We start from the raw sequence: 26463 nt of genomic DNA on the forward strand, positions 1-26463 counted from the left end.
TCATCTCTCTCCCTTCCTGTCTATCTCTCTCTATCTCTCTGTCTCTGTCACAAAAACTCAATCTGAAAATTCCTTATAAAATTCCAGCAAAGCAGATTGTAAAAAACCAGTATGATCAATTGCTATTCTTGTTGCATTTATGCAAATTACCAGGCCAAGTTAAAACTGGACTTAATATTTTAACCAGGAAAATCTTAATTTAGCTCTTTAAAAAAACAAAAAAACTAAGGGTAATTTTAGGGAGAAAAATTATATCTCAGTGAAGCCCATTAACATGCAATTATGAGTATCAGAAACTAGACTGGATCCTGAATTTTTCTGATTTTCTTGAATGTTTTGGCTACAACCCTCTGAACTACTGTTTTGTTTCTCCCTTATGCTGTGACTTGAAATTATTAAGAACTAAACACTATTTCATAATTCTGTCAGTTCAGCTTTTGCCCCAATAATACTAAAATTTGTAACCTAGTTTGTCTGCACCAGGTTACGAGCCCTACTCATTCTCAGGGAATACACCTCCTTCTGTGCCCAGGCCTAATCATCCCTCTGACAGGGAGCAAGGATCTCTTGTCTCTGAAGGAAACGTCAGCCCTTTTCAGCAGGAAGCAGCCTCAGAAGAGACCCTGCGACCCTTTTCCCTGAAAGAATGCAGAGCCAGGGTTCTTGAGAGGGAACGTAGAAGACAGTCAGATGAGCAGAGAGAGGACTAAGGGCCAGTAGTCGAGGCCGTAGTGGCTACTCACATGCAGGTTCTCACTGAATTTGGGCAAACAGTAAAAAAACAGTGGAGCCAAAAAATGGTGGGCTATTCCTTTATTAAAGCCTCACACCAGCCGACAAGCGAAACACAGGGCATTCAGGGCTCGCAAAGCTCTGGTTCCCCATCTATATACACCTCTCTCTCTCTCTCTGCACAAACTGGCTTCCTCTCCAGCACTATGCATTCTCTCTGCTCTCCCCTACAAACATGGCTTCTCTCTGCCTCCTCTTCTCCTCTCTTCTCTTCTGTTCCTCTCCGCAAACATTAGCAAAATAATGGCCCTTCCCAACCAGGATGGTAATTTGCAATTTCACAGACACATATCTGGAGCTGCCCAGCCCCCAATGCAAACTATAAGCAAGCTGTAAAGCCAGTAGCCACGGCCACCATCACAGCTGCCTGGCCAATGCAGGTTCACATTTGATTCCGACTGTCAGTAATGAAACAATGGAGCCAAGAACTGGTGGGCCATTAGCTTTAATCCTAGCTTGCACGAGGTGGGAAAACACTTCCCTTTCCATTCAGGGCTCCCAAAGCCACTGACTTATCTGGGTTTCCTAGGATCAAAGGTTTGTACCTCACCAGCCTTATCACCTCTGTTCCCCATCTCCTTCTCTCTGCACAAACTAGCTTCTCCTTCAGCACTCCACCATCTTGGCTGCTTCTCCGGGCCTCCTCCACGTGGCCTTTCTCTGCTCTCCTACAGCATGGGCTCCTCCTAAAACGTAATCACTCTTCTGAAACAACGTGATCTCTCTTCCTTTTAAAACCTTTTGGCGCGAAAGCCCTCCCCCAACACATATTAACATAATCACGCCCATCCTAAACAGGAAGGGCAACTAATGTTATCACCTGGGCAACGGGCTTCCACATGGGCAGCACCATCTTTAACAAAGTGAGCATAATATATATATTTTATCTGCCCAACACAAGCAAACATAAAAATTATATTTTACAAACTTATTTGACCAACAGGCAGGCTCAGAAAACCACCAGGGAGAAGAACTCAGAATACCTAGCAATGGGAAAAACAAGAAAAACAAAAACCTTGCCCCCAAGGCAACCCTTCCTCCACTAGCATATTGCTGAGCATGCAGGTAAAAGTCCTCAGCAGAGAAATACAAATATTGATCGACTTATGACCTATGCAACTTACAACCATTCGACTTTACCACCACAGTCGCTAGCCACGACTGCTCCATGTCTGGTAGCACAAGCATTGCCCAGCTGGGTGTAGGACAGTGCGGACCAGCTTCCGGCAGCACTACCATCTCCACGTGCACCATTTCAACTGTTATCCCAGACTCGGTACAGCAATTTTTGTTTTGTGTCTTGGATATTTTTCATCAAACCCCTCCCAAGATGTCTACCAAGAAGAAATTGTCTTTGCAAATATTAAACCAGTTGTACTGGTAATGCAGTGTTTTACTTAAAACTGACGAATGTAAAAATAAGAAGCAAAATGGTGTAGAGATGATACAAATGGCATAAAATGAACACAGAAAATTATGATATATAACAATAATGAAAGAAAATTATGATAAAATGACTTAAAAAATTTTATAACATCATTTCACACTACTGTACATATAGCCTACTCAACTTACGACCAAATCGTGTTATGACCAGTCTGTCAGAACCAATCGGGGTCGTAAGTCAAGCACTAGCTGTAAACCAGGGGGAGGGGTCAGAAAATAGGACTTATGCATTAACCCCTAGGGATAACATCCAGGCCTCAGTTGATTTCAACTCCAGGCTCAAGAAAAGTAGCAAAATAATTACTTCCACATAAAACTAATCTTATATAAGATTGTTAAAAACTAACAGTGGGGAATGACAGGGTATCTATATGTTTCTCAATGGCCAGTGCATCCCCGGGCCTCTATTCCTATGGCACCCCTGAATGTACACTGTAATAAATTTTGGACATTTTCCCTGTTATTCTGTCTTATGTTGTTTGATTATTAGTCTAGTCAGAAGAATGTAGAAAGTGGGAGAAAAATTATCTTTTTGTACCCCTATACTTTGAAAAAGTCTAATTTCCTTTTGTTCCCTCTTTTCCTTTCTTTAAAACCAAGTCACTTATTATTACTTATATGTTTTTTCAACATATATTTATTAAGTGACTTTTCTTTTTTTTTTTTTTTTCATTTTTCCGAAGCTGGAAAGGGGAGGCAGTCAGACAGACTCCCGCATGCGCTCCACAGGGATCCACCCGGCATGCCCACCAGGGGGCAATGTTCTGCCCCTCTGGGGCGTCGCTCTGTTGTATCCAGAGCCACTCTAGCGCCTGAGGCAGAGGCCATGGAGCCATCCTCAGCACCCGGGCCATCTTTGCTCCAATGGAGCCTCGGCTGCAGGAGGCGAAGAGAGAGACAGAGGAAGGAGAGGGGAAGGGGTGGAGAAGCAGATGGGCGCCTCTCCTGTGTGCCCTGGCTGGTAATCGAACCCGGGACTCCTGCACGCCAGGGCGACGCTCTACCGCTGAGCCAACTGGCCAGGGCCAAGTGACTTTTCTATTCCAAGCATTATCCTAAGCACTAAGAGGAGGCAAAAATAATTAGAAAACTTTTAAGGAATTGAGAGAGACCAATATACAAAAATACTTGTTATTTCAACTGCACACAGGGAAGAGAGGAGAAGACAGAGGAGAAAGTAGTCAGTACATACAAGCAGTTAACTATTCCCCTTCATACTCTTAAGAGATGGGTCAGCTGTTCATGTTTAGATGGTGTTGGGCAAATGAGTTTGTAAAATTTGTGTTTTTTGAGTTGGCTCACTTTTATTGTTAAAAATTGGCACCGGGCAGCCATGTGTGCTTGCCCTCAGAGCAGGGCAGTTGATTGCAAATTGAGGATTGAATTCCTGCTTGGGAGGAGCCGTTGTTTTGCTAATGTTTGCTGGAGGAGGGGTTTTTGTGAGCCCAGCCAGTTTTTCAGGGAGAGCAGAGAGACTGCAGAGTGCTGAAGAAGAAGCCAATTTTGCAGAGAGAGAAGAAGGAGTACAGAGGTAGAACCAGAGATGAGGGGCCTTTGATTCTAGGAGGAACTGGAGAAGATCCTCCTGGTTGTGAAACCTGGTTGAGAGCCCTGAATTAAAGGAAAGTGTTTTCCCTGTATGTTTGCTCATCCAACAGTGTGAGACTTTAATAAAGCAATGGCCCACCATTTTTTGGCTCCACTGTTTCTTTACCATCTCTCTGAATTCAATGAGAACCTGCACCTACCTGCATAGCCACAACAGCAGTGGCCACTGGCCATACAGATGGTATAACCGAAGACTCCAAGAAATGTTACCAATTATCATAAAAATTAATTCCTACCTATAGTCATGGTTTAAATGATTTAAGGCCAAAGAACTTTGAATCCTTAAACTTCAAAAGGTATTAAAAATATATTTTTTAAGTGTGAATCAAGTGGACAGAAATGAGTTATTATCACAGAAAATAGCAAAAAGAAAAAGCTTAGATCTTAGTCTCTTATATTTGAATAAATTTCCATGTAGGAATCAGAACTTATTCCCTCAGGTGAACTCTTCCCTTTGCATATTTATTGACCTCTACTAGAAGTATATATTTTATAGTATTTCCGACAGTTCTATGATTTATAGGTTAAGAGAAAAAAAATACACCCTTCAAAATAAGTATAACACAAGAAGAATGTGCTTTTGATGCATCCCTAAGCATTACTCAGTGGAAATAATGGAACTGGCATAACTATAAATATCACTTATAGAAATGCCAAACTACGAAATTAAATAGAAGCAACATATGAAGACAAATGTTAAAGTAAGATAGAATAAGTATACCCATTCAGAGATGGTTAATAGTTTTCTTCTTATATGACATCTTTGATCAATTGGAAGTGTCTGCCTAAAGTACTATGTTGAAAAGAATTTAGAGCCAAGTCCTATAGCTCAGTAGGAAAACTGCCATGATTGATTAGCAATGTCTGCCATGAATAGAAACCAGGAGAGTATCAACACATGGACCACATATTTTACATTCCTGATTTCTTACAGAATTGTGTATTGGAAGTGTGTTTCAGAGAGAAAATCTGATAATTAAAGGCCAAAGATCAAACAAGTTTTCATTACCCCATGATTCCCCAAAAGGGCATTTGATTATACATTTGATCTCATACAATCCAATGTTTCTTCAATTAAGGAGGACATATTTATCTAATAACAGTTAAGACATAATTAACATTAAAGTGTTTTATTACTGATAAGGAATCTTGACAATAGAAAGGAAGAGACCCAATTTAACATCTTTTTATACAAAAGTGATGAAGGTGGGGTTGTGAAGGATGGGAGGTGGAGGCTTGTAAAGGGCTAGGCCCACATCCTTGTGTGGAAGTTAAAAATAGGGAGGGATATCTTGGCTGCGGAGATTCCCGAGGAGTGAAGAGTCTCAGCTCTACCCCAGGACCCCTAGCCAGCCCAGGGTTCTAGTGCCAGGAAGAGAAGTCCCCCTGACTTCTGGCTATAACAACTAGTGGAGATTGTGGCTGAGTGACACAGAGGCTGCTGCAGTCCAGACATTCATCTTAGAGAGCCCATGCATGAACTTACTTGGACTTACATGCTCTGAGTTCCAGCATTAGGACAGCAGCTCAAGAGGTGCCAGGCACATACTGGAAAGAACTTGATTGTCTGGTTTTAGTACAAAAGCTGAAGGGGCAGCCTTCTCCAGGACAAAAGTGTTGGCAGTAGACATTGTCCCTTTGCTGAGCCCTCCCCTGGCAGGTGCAGGCAAGGCCCATATCTGATTCTCCATCAACCTAGCTAACACTGACCTTCCAACCCTGGTGATTCCCTTACACCCTGCCCCGTCCAACTTGTAGGACCAACCACACTAATTCCAGTGTCTTTTCCACATTAACAGCCTGTGTTGGTTCATGGTGTGGACTCTCCTAAAATTTGTCAAAGTTTGACAAACCCCAGACAAGCAGCATCTGTCCTCAGCATACCCCATGCCTCTTACTAAGCAGCCCCAAGTCTAGCACTAGTGGCAGCCATCCTTAATTTGACCTTATCCACTCTCAGGCACCTCCAAGCCCAGCACAAGTGGCAATCATCTGCAGATCACTTTGTTACTCATGCCAAGTGGTCCCTAGCAGGGCACAGGCAGCATCTGAACTTGCCTTGCACTAGAGTCCCTACCAAGAGGCCCCAGAACCAACATACTCAGTGTCCAGCATCAAACCACACCAGGGCACCACCCAACCACTTCCACAAACAACATACCAGAAGAGCAGACTTGGCAGGCACTGAGCCCCATTAAAGTAAGTCCTGCTATGTAGGGTTAGCTCCTACACAACAGTTTCTCCACTATAAGCACAGTCAGTCCATACAACTAATCAATCTGAGAGTCAATCCATCCCACTGATGTGCAACAGCAATTAAGTCTTGACTACAATAAGAACACACACACAACCCACACAAGGGACACAGCTAGAGTGCCCAGCTCAGGAGACCAGGAAGACTGTGCCACTGGACCCCACAGGAAAGCTACTAAATAAGATCACTCTATCAAGACTGGGAGACACAGTGGCTCAACCTAATACATAGAAGCAAACACAGGGAAGAAGGAAAAATGAGGAGACAAAGAAACACGTTCCAAATGAAAGAACAGAACAAATCTCCAGCAAAAGAACTAAACAAAATGGAGACAAGCAATATACTAGATGCAGAGCTCAAAACACTGATTATAGGGATACTCAATAATCTCAGTGAGAACCTTAACACAGAGATGGAAACATAACGATATAGAAAACATAAAAAAGAACCAGTCAGAAACAAAGAATACAGTAACTGTAATGAAAAATACAATAGAGGGTATTAACAGTAAATTAGTAGCAATTTGGAAGATAAAGTAGCAGAAACCACCCAATAGAAATTTTAAAAAATGAGGATAGTTTAGGAGCCTCTGGGACAACATCAGGTGTACTAACGTGTCACAGAGGTACCAAAAGGAGAAAAGAGAGGTCAAGAAATTGAAAACCTATTTGAAGAAATGACAAAAAGCATCCCTAATCTGATGAAGGAAATAGACATACAAGTCCAGAAAGTGTAGAAAGTCCCAAATAAGATGTACCCAAAGGAGCCCACACTAAAACACACCATAATTAAAATGCCAAAGAGAGACAAAGAGAGAATCTTTTTTTACTTTTTTTTTTTTTTTACAGAGACAGAGAGAAGGATAGACAGGGACAGACAGACAGGAATGGAGAGATGAGAAGCATCAATCATTAGTTTTTCATTGAGCATTGTGACACCTTAGTTGTCCATTGATTGCTTTTTCATATGTGCCTTGACCACGGGCCTTCAGCAGACCGAGTAACCCCTTGCTCGAGCCAGCGACCTTGGGTCCAAGCTGGTGAGCTTTTTGCTCAAACCAGATGAGCCTGTGCTCAAGATGGCGACCTCAGAATCTCAAACCTGGGTCCTCGGCACCCCAGTCCGATGCTCTATCCACTGCACCACTGCCTGGTCAGGCCAAAGAGAGAATCTTAAAAGCAAGAAAAGAAAAGCAGTTACCTAAAGGGAACTCCCATAAGACTGTCAGCTGATTTCTGAATAGAAACTTTGCAGGCCAGAGAGACTGGCACAAAATATTTAAAGTGCTAAAAAAGCAATGACCTACAACAAAGATTATTCTACCCAGAAAGGCTATCATTTAGAACCTACTTCCCAGACAAGAAAAAACTCAAGGAGTTTATCACCAGCAAACCAATACAGCAAGAAATGTTAAAGGAACTTCTTTAAGAAAAAGACAAAAAATAAAAGATCTACAAATCTATCAGCAATTAGTTTAAATGTAAATGTATTAAATGCTTCAATCAAAAGACATAGGTGACTGAATGGATAAGTAAATAAGACCCTTACATATGCTGCTTATAAAAGACACACTTCAATTCAAAAAACACACATAGACTAAAAGTAAAAGGATAGAAAAGATATTTCATGAAAATGAAAACAAACAAAAAGCTAGGGTAGCAATACTTATATCAGAAATAGAATTTAAACCAATGGCTATAACAAAAGATAAAGGAAGGCCCAACAACTGCACTTCTAGGTATTTATCCAAAGAAACCCAAAACACTAATTCAAAATGACATACGCCTCGATATGTTCATCGCAGCATTTCCAATAGCCAAGACACAGAAGCAGCCTAAGTGTCCATCAGGAGATGAATGGCCTGACCAGGCGGTGGCCCAGTGTATAGAGCATTGGACTGGGATGCGGAAGGACCCAGGTTCAAGACCCCAAGGTTGCCAACTTGAGTGTGGGCTCATCTGGTTTGAGCAAAAGCTCACCAGCTTGAGCCCAAGGTCGCTGGCTTGAGCAAGGGGTTACTCGGTCTGCTGAAGACCCGTGGACAGGCACATATGAGAAAGGAATCAATGAACAACTAAGGTGTCGCAACAAAAAACTGATGATTGATGCTTCTCATCTCTCTCCATTCCAGTCTGTCTGTCCCTATCTAGCTCTCTCTCTCTCTGACTCTCTGTCTCTGTAAAATAAATAAATAAACTAATTAATTAAATTAATTTTTAAAAGAGATGAATGGACAAAGAAAAAGTTGCATATATATACACAGTAGAATATTACTCAGACATAGAAAAAGAATGATATTTTGCCATCTGCAACAACATGGATGGACCTAGAGGGTATCATGATAGGTAAAATAAGACAGAGAAAGACAAATACCATATGATTTCAGTTATATGTGGAATTTTTAAAATAAATAAATAAAATAAATAAAAAAACAAACTTATAGCAACAGAGAACATTTTGATGGTTGCCAGATGGGAGGGGTCTTGGGAGATAGGTGAAAAAAGTAAGCGGATTAAGAAGTACAAAACAGTTATGGGGATGTAAAGTACAACACAGGAAACATGGTTAATAATATTGTAATAACTATATATGGTGTCACATGGGTACTAGATTTATCACACCGATCACTTCATAAGTCATATAAATATCTAATCACTACTTTGTACTCCTGAAACGAATAGAATATTGTATGTCAACTGTAATTGAAAAATTAGAATTTTTAAATAAAAAAAGAACATGTGAGCACAGAAAGTTAAATATGTTTTTAAAAAGTTATTAAACTAGGGTCCTTACAACTTTGATTAAATTTAGCTTTGAATCCTAGCTCTAGAAGTCACATCTCTCTTTCTCTACGCCCCTCATAGACCTATCCTCTTCCCTGGATAATCAGCAATCCCTCTGCAAGGTCTGGACTTCTGGCTGGCTAAAGATAACACCTTAACCTAAGTTATTTTTCAGCTCCTGAGCAGTAAGGTAGAACCCCACCACCACTACTTCTCCATAAGACCAGACAGAGGAATGCCAGAGTAGACCTCAGAGCAGTCCTTGACACCTGAATGACTTATTATCCTCTCACCTTGACCAATTAGCTCCCAGCATGACCCCTGAGCCTCTAAACCCACTGGGTCTTAGGATTTGCCCTATGTAATCTATATTGTGTTAACATGAATTCCAGTGTCCCACTCAATATAATAAACTTTGTTTCTATACTGCAAATCCTTGCTTGTATATTTCTTTTGGGCCAGTGTGAGCAGGCAGACCTCAGATCATATTGGGGTCCAGGTAATAATTATAGAATCCAAATAACAAAGATTTGGAATGAATAATAAAACCATGAATATAATAATTCAAGTTACCTGTGCTTCCCAGCTGACACTGAACATGTTCTTCAGTCTTGCATTTGTTCCTTCATACACATGAGCATAATTCAAATTACATTTCAGGTAAAAGAGTACAGAGCAAAAAAGTCAATAAAAATTCACAAGAATTTTTGCTAAATCTGGTTTTTGAAGTATTTGAAATAATTTTCTCTGTTCAAGTGGTACAAATGAAATTCATGTTTCTAAAATGAGAATTTTCATTGAAGTACCAAATCACAAGAAACATTCATATTTTTACCTCGCCAAGAGAAATGTAGAACTTTTTCATAATGATAGCATTTTCATCTTCAATGGCTTCAATGGCTGGAGGTGGTGAAGTTGGTGTTTTTCTGAGGACCCTGGGAGAAAAATCTGTATCTAGTGTGATATTCATGCCTGATCCACTCCATCTCACTTGTGAAACCAACTTGGCTAACCTGTATTTTAGAAGGTATACAAATTTGAAATAATTTCCAAATATGGTGGAATTCAGGAAAAAAAAGAACACTAAAATTTTATTTTACATATTTAAGCCAATCTTCCTTCCTAACTCTGTAGGATGATTCTCTTAGGATCTGCTAAAATTAATGGCTTATTCATAAAACTGCTAATTAATTAATAATTATTCTGTTTTAATTTATCTTATTTTTATTTCAAAATGATCATTGTAAGCAGAGGTCAAATTTTAGTAAAACTTCAGGATTGTTTGGTTCTTATACTTTAAAAGTCAGGGCTCATAAAAGAAAAACCTGGGTCTCTCTCTGCACTATGACATTCTTTTTCATGACACACTAATTTTCGTTATTATTTAATACCCTGCACATAAATGCCATTATCACATAAGTAGATAATTTTAGAACTCTAATGATTAGAGAAGCACAACTGAAATACATTTACTAGGTACTCTGAAATCTCTTTGGAAAAGCTACCTGATTTTTACCAATGCTCTATCCTTCATATACTATAGCAAGTGGGATTTACACTCCAATGGACTTTAATGAATTTTATTAAGAAAGTACAGAAAAATAATTTGGGGTAAAAAAAAAAGCATTTAAAAATACATATATTGGTGGATCTACAATACCTGTATTCAAAATAGCAATCACTTTCCAAAAATGCAGGAAGTCTTTCTTTTTTGATCCACTGAATACCTTGTTCACGATTGAGACACTATTAGAGGACAAGTGAGAAAGAAAAAGAATCATCAAAGAAAAATCACCCTTTAGGACAATTAGGGCCTAATCACTAGAGCAGTAATGGCCTCCAGCTATCACCAGGAGCCCTGCCTCTACCTTCTGTTTGCAGAAGAGCAGAACCCTAAGTCAAGAATTAGAGGCCATTTCTTGCCTTCCAGTGCTTCTTTCATTCTCTCAACAGCCCTGCATCAACTGTTATCTCCACTTTACATATTAACAAACTGAATCCAGCAAAGTTAAGTTACTATTGAAGGAGGAGGAATAAGATAAAAGTCAGTCAATATCAGTATTTTCATAGCCAAAATGGGTTAAAAATAATCACAATTAGAAAAAGCTAACCAGAAAGCTTGGAAGGCCACTAGGGTCACTGAAGACCCACTGTCCATCCAATTTTTAAAAATTTTGTTAAATATTTACATCCTAGGCACTAGCCTGGAGATAAAAAGTAAACAAGAAAGAAAAGACCCTGTCCTTAAGGAGTTTACAGATAATTCAATAGGTAGTAATAGTTGAGTGCTGTAAGGGCCCTACGGTCAGGCTTCTGTGGGAGGTCACAGGGGCACTAAAATAGCAAAGGTTTCCCACAGAACGTGCCTCTCACCCTTTCCCCAGCTTTGTATATGCTACAGCCTGACAGCCATACAAGACTCTTGAATCCTCATTAACAATACTGTCAATATTATCACAGAAAAATACCAGACGACCTATAAAAATAAAAATAAAAAACCTCAAAAAATTCCACAAGGTTGTTTGACTAGTCAATTCATACAAAATCAATTTCCATTATATTTACCTAACGAACACTTCACCTATAACTCATTCCTTTTGATTGTTTTTGCATCTATTTGATCTAAAATTTAAAAACTGAAAAGTTTTAAAAGAATAAAATCAAAATTGAAGAAGTCTTAAGTCAAACTGCCAAAAACTTTGTTCAAGGTGTGTACAAGTCATTAAAATACATAAAGACCAAAAAAAACAAAACAATCTTGCAAAATGTAAAATGATAACTTAATACTTACACGAAACACAACAGTAATTAGCCTGGGGTAAAATTATTTTATTTGTAAAAGTAAAAAGAAAAAAGAAAAAAAAAAAAAGGTTGGTTAAGAAACAAAAAGAGATAACCAAAGATTAAGTCAGGGAAACCGGCTGCAGGTAAATCATTCTAGAACTATTTCTAGTAGCCATTCACAAGCTCTCTAAAATGCCTCCAGGATTAGATTAATAAAGAAGATAATTAGATATATGAGGCAACCAAATAGAGCATGGCTATCTGTCAGTAGGTTATTTTGTTTAGTCAGATTTATTGAGGCATAAATTACGTACAACAAAGTTTATCCTTTGAGGATAGAGGTTTACAAGTTTTGAAATACGTAAGCATGTAACTATGTCTATAATCAAGATATAGACAAGTTCCAACACGCCCCAAACATACTCATGCCATTTTGCGGTCAATAACTCCCTCTAACCCCAAGTCCTAGCAATCACTGATTGGTTTTCTACCTTTATAATTTTGCCTTTTCCAGAATGTCAGATAAATGGAATCAATATAATATATATCTTTGACTCTGGCTTCTTTCACTTAGCATAATGAATTTGCAACTGATCTCTGTCTTTCATGAATCACTAGTTCATTCCTCTTCATTGCTCAGTAGTACTCCACTGTATAGATCAGTGGTAGTCAACCTGGTCCCCACCACCCACTAGTGGGCGTTCCAGCTTTCATGGTCGGCAGTAGCAGAGCAACCAAAGTATAAATAAAAAGATAGATTTAACTATAGTAAGTTGTTTTATAAAGATTTATTCTGCCAAACTTAGCGAAAATCCAACATAAAGTACTTGATAAGTAATTATTATTATATGCTTTTACTTGCTGTAACTCTGCTTTATAAATTTTATAAAGTAAAGTTACTTCCCTACTTTATGAATCACCATTACTGTGGAACCAGTGGGCGGTTAGAAAATTTTACTACTAACAGAGATACAAAAGTGGGCGGTAGGTATAAAAAGGTTGACTACCCCTGGTATAGATGAACCATAGTTTATTTATCCACTTCCCAGTTAAAGGAAATTTGGATTTCTCCTAGTTTTTGATGATCATAAATAAAGCAACTACGGCAACAGAACTGTTCTCTTGAGTGATACAGAGGAGTATGATAGATGGGTAGTACAGTAGATGTTTAACTCACAACTGTGTAACTGTTTTTCAAAATTGAATTGTCACCAACAACGTAAGAGTTCTAGTTGATCTGCATCCTGGGTAGCGTTTGGTGTTGTCAATGTTTGTTTGCTGCTTATTTTAATCATTCTAATTGGTGTGTAGAAATAGTTCATTATGATTTGTATGTGTGTACTATCTTTCTTATAACAGCTTTATTTAGATATAATTCCTATTCCATACAATCCACCCACTTAAAATATATATTCCAATGGTTTTTAGTATATTCACAAACCATCACCACAAATACAAGACATTTGCATTACCTTTCATTATAGTACTCATTCTCCATCTCACTACGAACCACGAACCCCATTCCCTCAATGTTGATTGCATTTCTCTCATGAGTGACTATTTTAAGCATCTTTTCATATGCATATAGGTCATGTGTACATCTTTTTTGAGAAATGTCTATTCAAATTCTTTTTTTTTTTTTTTTTTTTTTTTTTTTTTAGCAAGAGGGAGAGAGGGAGAGAGAGAGAGATAGGAGGGAAGGAGAGAGATGAGAACAATCAATTCTTCACTGCAGCACCTTAATTGTTCATTGATTGCTTTCTCATATGTGTCTTGCCCCGGGGGGTCGGGAGTGCATGTTAGTGTTGTTCAGATCTCCTATATCCTTACTGATTATCTGCTTTGTTTTTCTACAGATTACTGGGAAAGCAGTGTTTAAGTCTCCAACTATACCTATGGATTTGTCTATTTCTCTTTTAGGTGTTAATCAGCTTTTGCATCATGCATTCTTTTTTTTCTACTTTTTTATTTTATTTTATTTATTGATTTTTTAGAGAGAGAGAGGGAATGGGGAGGAGCAGGAAGCATCAACTCCCATATGTGCCTTGACCAGGCAAGCCCAGGGTTTCAAACCGGCAACCTCAGTGTTCCAGGTCGACGCTTTATCCCACTGCGCCACCACAGGTCAGGCACGGGTCATGCATTCTGAAGCCCAGTTTGTTATGCATACTTGCTATGGGTTGTTATGCTTTCCTTGTGAATTGATCCCCTGATCACTATAGAATGTTCTCTTTATCCACAGCAAGATTTCTTGTTCTGAAGTCTACTTTGTCTGATATTAACATAGCCACCCGCTTTAAGTTAGTAACTCAGTGGTATATTTTCTCCATTCTTTCACTTTTAACCTATTTATGTAATATATTTGAGGTGGGTTTCTTTTTTTATTTTAATTTTTAATTTATTGTGTTGACATGATTTCAAGTGTCCCACTCAATATAACACTCTCTACACACAGCATTGTGCCCCCATGTCCCATGCAAAGTCTCTTTCCACCCTCATTTCACCCCCTTTGCTACCCCTTTCCCTCTGGCTATTGCTACCCTGTTGCCTGTACATGTGTTATGTATATATAATTTGGCTAATCCCTTTACTTTCTTTGATCCCATCCCCTCTTCCCCCTTTCCTCTGACAGCTATCCATTTGTTCCCTGTGACCCTGCCTCTGTTTCTGTCTTGTTCCTCAGTTTATTGTGTTCATTAGATCCCACATATAAGTGAGATTATATGATATTTATCTTTCTCTGCCTGGCTTATTTCACTTAGCATAATAATCTAGAGATCAATCCATGCTGTCACAAAAGGTAAGACTTTCTTCTTTTTTATGTCAGATAGTTTTGGAAGATTGTATGTGTCTAGGAATTTATTCATTTTACCCAGGTTGTCCAATTGTTGGCATATAGATCTTCATAGTATTTTCCTACAATCCTTTGTATTTCTGTGATGTCAGTTATTACTTCTCTTTCATTTCTAATTTTATTTATCTGAGTACTCTCTCTTGTTTTCTTGATGAATCTAGTTAAAGGTTCATCAATCTTGTTTACCCTTTCAAAGAACCAGCTCTTGGTTTCATTCATCTTTTGTAATGTTTTTGTAGTCTCTATGTTATTTGTTTCTGCTCTGATCTTTATTATTTCCTTCCTCCTACTTCTCTGGGATTTGTTTGTTGTTCTTTTTCTACTTCTTTTAGGTGTAGTGTTAGATAGTTTATTTTGGGCTTTTTCTTACTTCTTGAAGTATGCCTGTAATGCTATGAACTTCCCTCTCAGGACTGCTTTTGCTGTGTCCCATAGATTTTGAGTTGTATATTCATTTTAATTTGTTTCAAGGAAAGTTTTGATTTCTTCCTTGACCTCATTGTTAACCCATTTGTTATTTAATAACATGCTATTTAGCCTCCAGGTGTTTGAATGTTTTCAATTTTTCTATTGTAGTTGATTTCTAGTTTCATGCCATTGTGATCAGAGATGTTGATATGATTTATAATGGGTTTCTTATAAACAGAAAATAATTTGGTTATTTTTTAATCCCATCTGATTGTGACTTTTAATTGAGGTGTTTAGGTCATTTAAATTTAATGTTATTATTTATGTGTGTGTGTAATGTGTTACTAATTACTGATGTGATCTATTTTTATTTTTTATTTTTATTGAATTTGTTGGGGTGACATTAATTAATAAAATTATATAGGTTTCAGGTATACAATTCTATAATATATCATCTGTACATTGATTGCATATGTGTTCACCACCCCAAGTTAAGTTGCCTCCTGATGTGGTTTGTTTAAAATTTACCATCTTATTTACCATCTATTTGTTCCATATATTCTTTTTTCTTTTCCCCTCAGATTCTGATTTTGGTTTGTATATTCCCTTTTCATCTCTGCTATTATTATATTATTTAGGGTCCTTTCAAAAATGTTTAAATTGTTGCTGTTTGCAATATATTTATTAAATATCTTCAAAATACCTTCAAATATATCCAATAAGGTCACCTAGATATTTTTTTAAGAAATTAAAATCAAAACACATAATTCAAGAAGCTCACTGTGGTCCTGGCTGGATGGCTCAGCAGTTGAGTGTTGGCCCAGCATGTGGAAATCCTGGGTTCGATTCCTGGTCAGGGCACACAGGAGAGGTGACCATCTGCTTCTCCATCCCTCCCCATCTTTCTATCTCTCTCTCTCTCTTTCCCTCCCTCAGCCATGGCTGGAGTGGTTTGAGCAAAATTGACCCCGGGCACCGAGGATGGCTCCATGGTCTCAGCCCTAGGTGCTAAAATAGCTCAGTTGCCGAGCAACAGAGCTGCAGCCCAGAAGGCAGAGGACTGCCTGGTAGAGGCTTGCTGGATGGATCCTGTGGGAGTCTGTCTCTGCCGCCCCACCTCTCACTTAAAACTTTTTGAACAATTTACATAATGTTATATAGTTCAGAATCTATTTCCTTGCTTTAACCTCACAAAGCTGTAAGTTATTATTAATACTTTTACTTGTAGTATTTAAAAATATACATGAATGCTATTAATATTGCATTTAAATTTATGAAAAAAAAGAAAGAGAAATATGTAAAAAAGAATTAAAGAACTTTCAAGTTAGTAAAGAGCTATATCTTAAGTGTTAAATATATGTTAGCCTATGTTGGTCAAATAAGTTTGTCAATATGATATATATGTTTGCTCGCTTATAGTTTGCATTGGGTGTGGGGAACAGGTTGTAAGCAGGCAAGGTCCTTCCTTATAGCCTAAGGCTTAGTTTTAAGACTAAGCCTTTCCCACCCTTTTAATATTAAGATCTTCTCAATACTAAGCTTTTCCCCACATCCTTGACTGTTGCATGATGTGGGGTGGTACACTCTCATGAGGAATCCCATTATGCCTCAGATAAGTGACTTTATATCAGAGACTTCTTTGTTTGTATATTGGATTAAAGGTTTTGATTTCTATACTATAAAATGGGGCAGAGGAGCCCATGCTGGAGGAGAGCAAAGAAAGGCCACGTGGAGGAGAGGAGAAGCAGCCAAGATGGTGGAGTGCTGAAGTAGAAGCCAGTTTGTGCAGAGTTTGTGCACAGAGGAGATGGGGAACAGAGGTGAATAAGACTGGTGAGGTAGAAACCTTTGATTTTAGGAAACTCGGGTAAGTCAGTGGCTTTGGGAGCCCTAAATGGAAAGGAAAGTGTTTTCCCACTGTGTGTATTTCTCACCTGCCAGGTGCAAGCTAGGATTAAAGCTAACTGCCCACCAGTTCTTGGCTCCATTGTTTCATTACCGTCTGTTCGGATCCAATGTGAACCTGCATGGGCCAGGTGGCTGTGATGGTGGCCATGGCTACTGGCTTTACAGCCTAATTCTATCAGACATTTAAAATCCATGTAAAACAGTGCTATTAAACATTCATTATTATTTTTATTTGACCCACAAAACAGACCTAAGTAGTAAGTAGTGCTGGTGTCATTTGACAGAGAATGAAAATGAGGTCCATCCAAATGACTTGCTTGAGAACACAGTTAGTGAGCTGAGAGTCAATATGAGAATCCAGGTTTATTTTGTGTTATTGTTATTGTTTGTTTTTTACTTCATGCTAAGAAGATAAAATCTAGAGCTGAGAGCAGAATTTAAAGCCAGGGAGGTCAGAGCCACACAATGTAACCTGAAGGTCAGAAATCTGAATTCCCAACTGCTTAATAAAGAACCCAAATAAAATAAATTTACTGTATACCCACATTTTCTAGAATGCATCTAAATATAAAGGATGCACACTAACCTGAGATTCAAAATATTTAACGTAAATCATGTGAACCTTCTCATATTGATAATCAGACAAAACTGGCAGACTGTTGGTCATTTAATATGAATAAGATGATACAGCAGCTAACAAATACTATGTGAAAGTACAATAAAATTTAATAAATATAGTTAAACCTCAGAAAGGGAGGCCCAAGGAACCTTGTGTTAATCTCAACTAACGCTTTATCTATCTAGCAAGATATAAACTCAAGTGTACTTTACCATAATATTATAGTTAACATTAATGGTCCCATCTTCATGGGGGACATTCATGTGAACAGGTTTCAGATCATTCTTGCCTTTCCTTACAACATCGTAGATGGGATTTCGAGGTTGCTGGTCTTGCAGAATTTTTTTCAGTTGCTTTTCCAGAAGTTGTGGAGCATTGTTAACTACTTCAAAAACTCCATAATCCGCATTAAATCTAATTGCCTCTGGAAAGGTCTGTAAAATAAGTTGTGGAAATGTCTTTAAATCTTTAAAAACCAGAAACTCACTGTTTACAAGACTTGATACACACACACACACACACACACACACACACACACACACACACACACACCCAGAGTTTTGTGATTTTACTCGCTACCTCTTCTTCCCTTTTGAAGCTTGTAAATTTACTGACTGCAGGTAAGGAAACCCACTGAATCCTTCCCTGATGATGTACTTATGCCACGAAGTAAGTGGCAGGGTATATACAACAGCAGAAATGCCCTCGGCAGAAACATCTTACTTCTGTGCCTCTTTGCAACTGGAAAGAAACACCTGGTCTCTATGAAGCAATGCTATTCTCTTAGAAGGGGGTGGATTACTAGGAAAGACTGAGCAAAAGAAGAAATAACACTCCTGTTATCTTTTTCAGCCCCAGGAGCCATGAAAGCTGAAGTCTCCCTTGTCCCTTGTTAAGTACAATAAACTTCATTTAAGATTATTTCAACACCATTCCTCTCACTGCGACAAAAAAGAAAGTTAAAGATAACATTTCTGAGCTTTTTTTCAGTAATTTATTAAATGCTGCCAACTTTTATTTGAAGTCAATTAATATTAACAATGAGGAGTCTTAAGTTTGCCAGCTTGCCAATAAATAGCACTGTTACTATGGGCATCATCAAACATGTTTGGGGCCTCCACTTCCTTAACAAGTAAAGGGTGAATTGGCTGTCTTTTCCCATTTTGCTCTCCAAGCCTAGAATCAGATCCCTTTTTCAGAACATTAGTTTATTTTAGGATACCTTCAGTGACCTTCCTACTCATGTAGATTAATTTATATATACAGTGTGTCCGTAAAGTCATGGTGCACTTTGACCGGTCACAGGAAAGCAACAAAGGACGATAGAAATGTGAAATCTGCACCAACTAAAAGGAAAACTCTCCCAGTTTCATACCTATTCAGTGCAGTTTGATGTGGGCTCACACACAGATTTTTTAGGGCTCCTTAGGTAGCTATCCCGTATAGCCTCTAAAGACTCGTCACTGACTGATGGCCTACCAGAACAGGGTTTCTCTACCAAACTGCCAGTTTCCTTCAACTGCTTATCCCACTGAGTAATGTTACTCCTATGTGGTGGCGCTTTGTTATAAACGTGCCCATATTCACGTTACACTTTGGTCACAGATTCTAATTTAGTGAGGCACAGAACACACTGAACTTTCCTCTGTACCGTCCACATCTCAACTGGCATGGCTGTGGGCTGCTCCGCTGTATACACAGTGTTACATCATCATCTGCACATGCGCACATGCTGCCACATCATCCTACAGAAACTAGGAGGGTTTTCCTTTTATTTGGTGCAGATTTCTCATTTCTATCATCTTTTGTTGCTTTCCGGTGACCGGTCAAAAGTGCACCATGACTTTACGGACACATTGTAATTTTAGCTAGGTGATAAAAGACCTTAAACCAGTGGTAGTCAACCTGGTCCCTACTGCCCACTAGTAGGCATTCCAGCTTTCATGGTGGTGGGCAGTAGCGGAGCAACCAAAGTATAAATAAAAAGATAGATTTAACTATAGTAAGTTGTTTTATAAAGATTTATTCTGCCAAACTTAGCGAAAATCTGACATAAAGTACTTGGTAAGTAATTTTTATTATATGCTTTAAATTGCTGTAACTCTGCTTTATAAATTTTATAAAGTAAACTTACTTCCCTACTTTATAAATCACCATTACTGTGGAACCGGTGGACGGTTAGAAAATTTTACTACTAACAGAGATACAAAAGTGGGCGGTAGGTATAAAAAGGTTGACTACCCCTGCCTTAAACTCTTCCCCATGGATTGATCACTAAAGACAGCATCAATTCTTTCAAGTTTAAGAGATTGCTAAATATACTATATTTAAATTTTAATAAGTGGCAGGACATTGTCAAATTGGATTTAGAAATATGTTGGTATATGTTTAAATACCCATATTTATTTATTTATTTCTTCATTTTAGTGTCAGGTGATATTACCTCTCTAAAGCCTCATTGACTCCCCTTCTATGAAACTTTTAAAATTGAATTTGTGAACACTGGTTCACAAAACCACACAGGTTTCAAATGTACAACTTAATAAAACGTCTGCACCCTGTATCATGATTTTTTGCCTTAAAGACTCTTTCTGTCTTCATTTTTCCCTCTTTGCCCACCTCTACCTACTTCCCTCTGGCTATCACCCCCCAATTTCCCTCCAGCGATCACCACACTTTTTTGTCTGTGTTATGTACATATGTTTTATGGTCAATCACTTCACCTTCTTTCATCCAGTCCCCCAACTCTTCCCAACAGCTGTCAGTCTGTTCCATGGATCCATGCCTCTGTTTCTATTTTGTTCATCATTTTATTTTGTTCGTTAAGTTCCACATATAAGTGAGATCACAGAGTATTTGTCTTTCTCTGACTAGCTTATTTTATTTAGCATGGTAATCTCCAGGTCCATTCATGCTGTTGCAAAAAGTAAGATTTCCTTCCATTTTTACAGCTGAGTAGTATTCCATTGTGTAAATTTACCACAGCTTTTTTATCCATTCATCTACTGATGGGAACTTGGGTGTTTCCAGATCTTGGTTATTGTAAATAATACTGCAATGCACACAGGGGTGCATATGTTCTCTAGGATTAGTGTTTTGGGTTTCTTAGGATATATTCCCGGAAGTGGGATCACTGGGTCAAAATGCAGTTAGTTCCATTTTTAACATTTTTGAGGAAACTCCATAGTGTTTTCCATGTTAGCTGCACCAGTCTGCATTCCCACCAACAGTGCATGAAGTTTCTTTTTCTCCACATCCTCACAGCACTTGTTTGTTGATTTACTGATGATAGCCATTCAGGCAGGTATGAGGTGATATCTCATTGTGGTTTTAATTTGCAACTCTCTGATAATTAGTGACAAGCAGATTTTCGTATGTCTGTTGGCCATCTGTATGTCCTCTTTGAAGAAGTGTCCTTTGTCCTTTAATTAATTGGGTTGTCTTTCTGGTGCTGATTTGTATAATTATTTCTATATTTTGGAAATTAACCCTTTATCAGGCAAACATGTTCTCCCATTCAGTGGGTTTTTTCATTTTGGTGATGGTTTCTTTTGCCGTGCAAAAGCCTTTTAGTTTGTAATCCTATTTGTTTATTTTTTCTTTTGTTTCCCTTGCCTGAGAGCACATATCAGCAAAAATACAAGAAATGTCTAAGATTTTATTGCCTATGTTTTCTTCTAGCATTTTTTTCTGTGTGTGTATTTTTCTGAAGTTGGAAATGGGGAGGCAGACAGACTCCCGCATGCACCCAACCGGGATCCACCCAGCATGCCCACCACGGGGAGATGCTCTGACCATCTGGAGCGTTGCTCTGTTGCAACCAGGGCCATTCTAGCACCTGAGGCAGAGGCCACAGAGCCATCCTCAGCGTCCGGGCCAACCTTGTTCCCATGGAGCCTTGACTGCGGGAGGGGAAGAGAGAGACAGAGAAGAAGGAGAGGGGGAGGGGTGGAGAAGAGATGGGCGCTTCTCCTGTGTGCCCTGGCTTGGAATCGAACCTGGGACTCCTGCACGCCAGGCCGACGCTCTACCACTGAGCCAACCGGCCAGGGCCTCTTCTAGCATTTTTATGGTTTTGTGACTTATATTAAGCTTTTTATCCTTTTTGAGTTTATTTTTGTGCAAGGTATAAGTTGGTGGTCTAGCTTCATTTTTTTTGCATGGACCTGTCCAATTTTCCCAACGCCATTTATTGAAAAAGCTGTCTTTACTCTGTGGTATATTCTTGCCTCCTCTTCCAAATATATATTTTTTTTAAGTGAGAGGAGGGAGATAGACTCCTTCATGTGTCCCAATCAAGATCTTCCCAGCAAGATCTATCTGTCTGAGACTAATGCTCAAATCAACCGAGCTATCTTCAGTTGATGCTCGGACCAACTGAGCTGTCCTCAGTGCCTGGGGCTGATGCTCAAACCTATCAAGCCACTGTCTGCAAGAGGGGAAGAGAAGCAAATGGGCATTTCTCATGTGTGCCCTGACTGGGAATCAAACCTGGGACATCCTCATGCTGAGCCAATGCTCTATCCACTGAGCCAACTAGCCAGGGCTCCTCTGCCAAATATTAATTGACCATAAAGGTGTGGGTTTATTTCTGGGTTTTCTGTTCTGCTCCATTATATGCCTGTTCTTATGCCAGTACCAAGCTGTTTTTATTACAATGGCTTTGTAGTATAGTTTGATATCAGGTGCCCAACTTTGTTCTTTCTCAAGATTGCTGGGGCTATTTGAGGTCTTTTATCATTCCATATAAATTTTTGGAATATTTTTTCTATATCTGTGAAATATGCCATTGGCATTTTTAATAGGAATTGCACTGAATCTACAGATTTGTTTTGGGTAGTGTAGATATTTTAATGATATTGATTCTTCCAATCCATGAACATGGTATATACTTCCACTTATTTGTATTTTCCTTGATTTCTTTCTTTAGTATCCTATAATTTTCCAAGTACACGTCTTTCACCTCCTTGGTTAAATTTATTCCTAGGTACCTTATTTTTGTTACTGTTGTTGTTGCAATAGTAAATGGAACTGTTTTCTTAATTTCTCTTTCAGATAGTTCATTACTGGTATGTAAGAATGCCATTAATTTCTGAATATTAATTTGTATTCTGTTACTTTGCCAAATTCATCTATTAAATTTAGCAGATTTTTGGTGGAGTCTTTGGGGGTTTTTTTTGTTTTTTGGGTTTTTTTTTTGTCAGAGACAGAGAGAAGGACAGATAGAAACAAACAGGAAGGGATAGAGATGAGAAGCATCAGTTCTTCATTGCAGCTCCTTAGTTGTTCATTGATTGTTTTCTCATATGTGCCTTGACTGAGGGGGGGAGGCTACTGTAGAGCGAAGGACCCCTTGCTCAAGCCAGCAACCTTTGGCTCAAGCCAGCGATGTTGGGCTTCAAGCCAGCAACCTTTGGACTTCAAGCCAGTGACCTTTGGGCTCAAACTGGAGACCATGAGGTCAAGTCTATGAGGCCACGCTCAAGCCAGTGACCCCACACTCAAGCTGATGAGCCTACACTCAAACCAGATGAGCCCAAGCTCAAGCCAACAACCTCAGGGTTTCAAACTTGGGTCCTTTGCATCCCAGTCCAACGCTCTATCCACTGTGCCACCGCCTGGTCAGACAGGGGTTTTCTATATATTGAATACAATATCATTTCATCTTTGAATAGTGAGTTTTTTTCCTTCTTTCCCATTTGGATGTCTTTTATTTCTTCTTGTCTGATTGCTGTGGCTAGGACTTCTAGTACTATGTTAAAACAGAGTGGTGGAAATGGACATCCCTGTCTTGTTCTTGGTCTTAAGGCAAACACCTTTTTTTCCCATTAAATATAATGTTGGCTGTAGGTCTGTCACATGTGACCTTAATTATGTTGAAATGTGAGCCCTCTGTTCCCACTTTGCAGAGAATTCTATCATAAATATGTGCTGAGTTTTATTAGGTGCTTTTTCTGCATTTGGAGATAGGATCGTGTGATTTTTATTTTTCATTTTGTTTATGTGATATACCCCATTTTCTTATTTGCAAATATTACCAACCTTGCATCCCTAGAATAAATCCCACTTGATCATGATGTATGACCTTTTTAATGTATCACTGATCCAGTTTGCTAATATATTGTTGAAGATTTCAGCATCTATGTCCATCAGGAATCTTTTTTTTTTTTCTTTTTTTTTTGTATTTTTCTGAAGCTGGAAACGGGGAGAGACAGACAGACTCCTGCATGTGCCCGACCGGGATCCACCTGGCACGCCCACCAGGGGAGACGCTCTGCCCACCAGGGGACGATGCTCTGCCCCTCCGGGGCCTCGCTCTGCCGTGACCAGAGCCACTCTAGTGCCTGGGGCAGAGGCCAAGGAGCCATCCCCAACGCCCGGGCCATCTTTGCTCCAATGGAGCCTTGGCTGCGGGAGGGGGAGAGAGAGACAGAGAGGAAGGAGGGGGGGGTGGAGAAGCAAATGGACGCTTCTCCTATGTGCCCTGGCCGGGAATTGAACCCGGGTCCCCTGCACGTCAGGCCGACGCTCTACCGCTGAGCCAACTGGCCAGGGCCTCCATCAGGAATCTTGGCCTGTAATTTTCTTTCTTTGTAGTGTCTTTAACTGGTTTATGAATTAGGATAAAGCTGGCCCCATAAAATGAGCTTGGGAGTTTTCTCTCTTCGAATTTTTTGGAATAGCTTGAAGAGAGGTGTTAGTTTCTTCTTTTGGTAAAATTTACCTGTGAAGCCATCAGGTCCAGGACTTTAGTTTGCTGGAAGTTTTATTATTACTGCTTCAATTTCATTAGCTGTAATCAGTCTATTCAGGTTTTCTAATTCTTTCTGATTAAGTTTTGGAACATTGTATGTTTCTAGGAATTTATCTATTTCTCCCAGGTTGTCCAATTTGTTGGCATATAATTGTTCATAGTATTTTCTTACAATCTTTTCTACTTCTGTTGTATCAGTTGTTCTCCTGTTCTAATTTTATTTATTTGAGTCCTCTCTCTTTTATTTCTTGATAATTCTGGTTAAATGTTGGTCAATATTATTGATCTTTTCAAAGAACCAGCTCTAGCCTGACCAGGCAGTGGTGCAGTGGAGAGAACATCTGTCCAGGATGCAGAGGTCCGAGGTTTGAAACCATGAGCTCACCAACTTGAGTGGGGCCTCATCTGGCTTGAACATGGGTTCACCAACTTGAGCGTAGGATCGCTGGCTTGAGCATGGATCATAGACATGACTCCATGGTTGCTGGCTTGAGCCCAGAGGACACTGCCTTTAAGCCGAAGGTTGCTGGCTTGAGCAAGGAGTAACTGGCTTGGCTGGAGCCCCCTGGTCAAGGTACATGTAAGAAAGCAATCAGTGAACAACTAAGGTACTGCAACAAAGAACTGATGCTTCTCATCTCTCCCTTTCTGTCTGTCTGTCCCTCTCTCTGTCTCTCTCACTAAAAAAACAAACGAAACAGCTTTAGATTTCATTGATCTTTTGTATATATTTTTAGCCTCCATGTCATTTATTTCTGCTTTGCTCTTTATTATTCCCTTCCTTCTACATACTCTGGGCCTTATTGTTCTTTTTCTAGTTCTTTTAGATGTAGGGTTAGATTGTTTATTTGACATTTATCTTCCTTCTTGAAGTAAGCCTGAAATGCTATCAATTTCCCTCTCAGGAGTGATTTCTCTGTGTCTCATAGATTTGGGAGTGTTGTGTGTTCATTTTCATTTGTTTCCCTTTCTATGGAATTTAAAGGGCATGGACAATAGAGTTCAAACGGCCTCAATGCTAAGATTTCCCCTCAAAATGACAAGTGTAATTCAATGAATAAGTAATAATATTTAGCAGTAAATTGTGAAAAAGCTTTCTTCAATTAATATATTTCACTGGTTGCCTACTGCATCTGTCTGTCAAACATGAGATTCAAACTGGCACCAGTTACCGAAAAGTCAAATGTTATCTCTGAGTTATACTATCACTAGTCTAAGATAAATGTGTCTGTCCATATCAAAGGCCAGATTGATCTGGTTGGAGAAAGAACTGAATTAAACTTGGTAAAGAATAAATATCAAATATTAACTGGAGTTGGGAAAATGGAGCAGTATAACATGAAAAACCATCTGGAAAGGATTTCTTCTAGTTCTGAATAATCACAGAACAAAAGAACAAACTCGATCTTTATTTATTGTTTTCTTTTTTCTGCCTCCTATCCTCACACCTGGTAGCCAGAGGAACACAAAGCTGTGATCATCTGAGGCAAAGAATGGCAATTAGTTCTATGTACAAATAAAATGTTTCCTGTTAAAGAAGCTAAAAAATGCTCAAGTAAAAAAAAAAAATCAGTGATTGTGACACTCTGAGATCCTTAATAACCAATCTTTCTTTGGAATAAATAGTTAAGGTATAGTTGGTAGACATAACAGGAGTGATAAGCACTATTGTTTACTAAACATATACCATGCCCAGGCATGTGACAGAAAGTTTAAATGCATTATCTCAAATATTTCCACATTCCTGAAATAACTCTTTACAGAAAATGGATGCTCAGGGTGGTCCTGTGATAGGCCATGGTACTCAGAGCTAGGAAGTGCTAGATCAAGAATACAGAAACAAGTCTATCTGGTCCCAAAGAAAGCATTTCCCCATCTTTACTTTATTGCCTCACATATGATAAAACTAGCCTGTACTGACCACCTTCTCTATGCCAGGCACTGTGCTAAGTAATAACCCCATTAAGTTAGTGGAGCTGGGATTCAAAACCAAGATGTTTTGATCCCAAAGTCTATGCTCTGGTTTTACCAGCAAAGGCACAGAGGTATGGAGCAGCATAGGGAACGTGGGTAACCTGAAGCAGTTCAATGCAGTTGGAATAGAACTAGAATAGTTTATTAGGTGGTAGGGTTTAAGGAACAGAAAGGAAAGACATGACATACATGAGTGAAATAGGATTAGATCATGGAAGGCTTTGCATGTCCTGGTCTGACTTGTGTTTTAGGAATGTTCTCCTAGTAGCAGTCTGGAGT

At 39.0% G+C, this 26463-nt stretch overlaps 1 protein-coding gene across 7 annotated transcripts in view; it reads right to left on the minus strand.

Annotated features, from left to right (window-relative positions):
- Positions 1 to 26463, minus strand: part of RGS22 (regulator of G protein signaling 22) — a 196832-nt gene that overhangs the window by 150059 nt on the left and 20310 nt on the right. For 4 of the 7 annotated variants that reach the window (XM_066379221.1, XM_066379219.1, XM_066379218.1 and 1 more), the window contains 3 exons: positions 17669 to 17890; positions 10544 to 10629; positions 9719 to 9896 (listed from right to left, as the gene is read on the minus strand). The exons of 1 other annotated variant lie outside the window; for it this stretch is intronic. In XM_066379221.1, coding sequence (XP_066235318.1) covers positions 9719 to 9896; positions 10544 to 10629; positions 17669 to 17719 — 315 coding nt within the window. In that variant the 5' untranslated portion in view covers positions 17720 to 17890. The remainder of the gene's footprint in view (positions 1 to 9718; positions 9897 to 10543; positions 10630 to 17668; positions 17891 to 26463) is intronic. 2 more of the 7 variants (XM_066379217.1, XM_066379220.1) reach the window with 2 other exon arrangements.

The sequence above is a fragment of the Saccopteryx leptura genome, chromosome 3, assembly GCF_036850995.1.
Source record: "Saccopteryx leptura isolate mSacLep1 chromosome 3, mSacLep1_pri_phased_curated, whole genome shotgun sequence".
Taxonomy (NCBI): domain Eukaryota; kingdom Metazoa; phylum Chordata; class Mammalia; order Chiroptera; family Emballonuridae; genus Saccopteryx; species Saccopteryx leptura.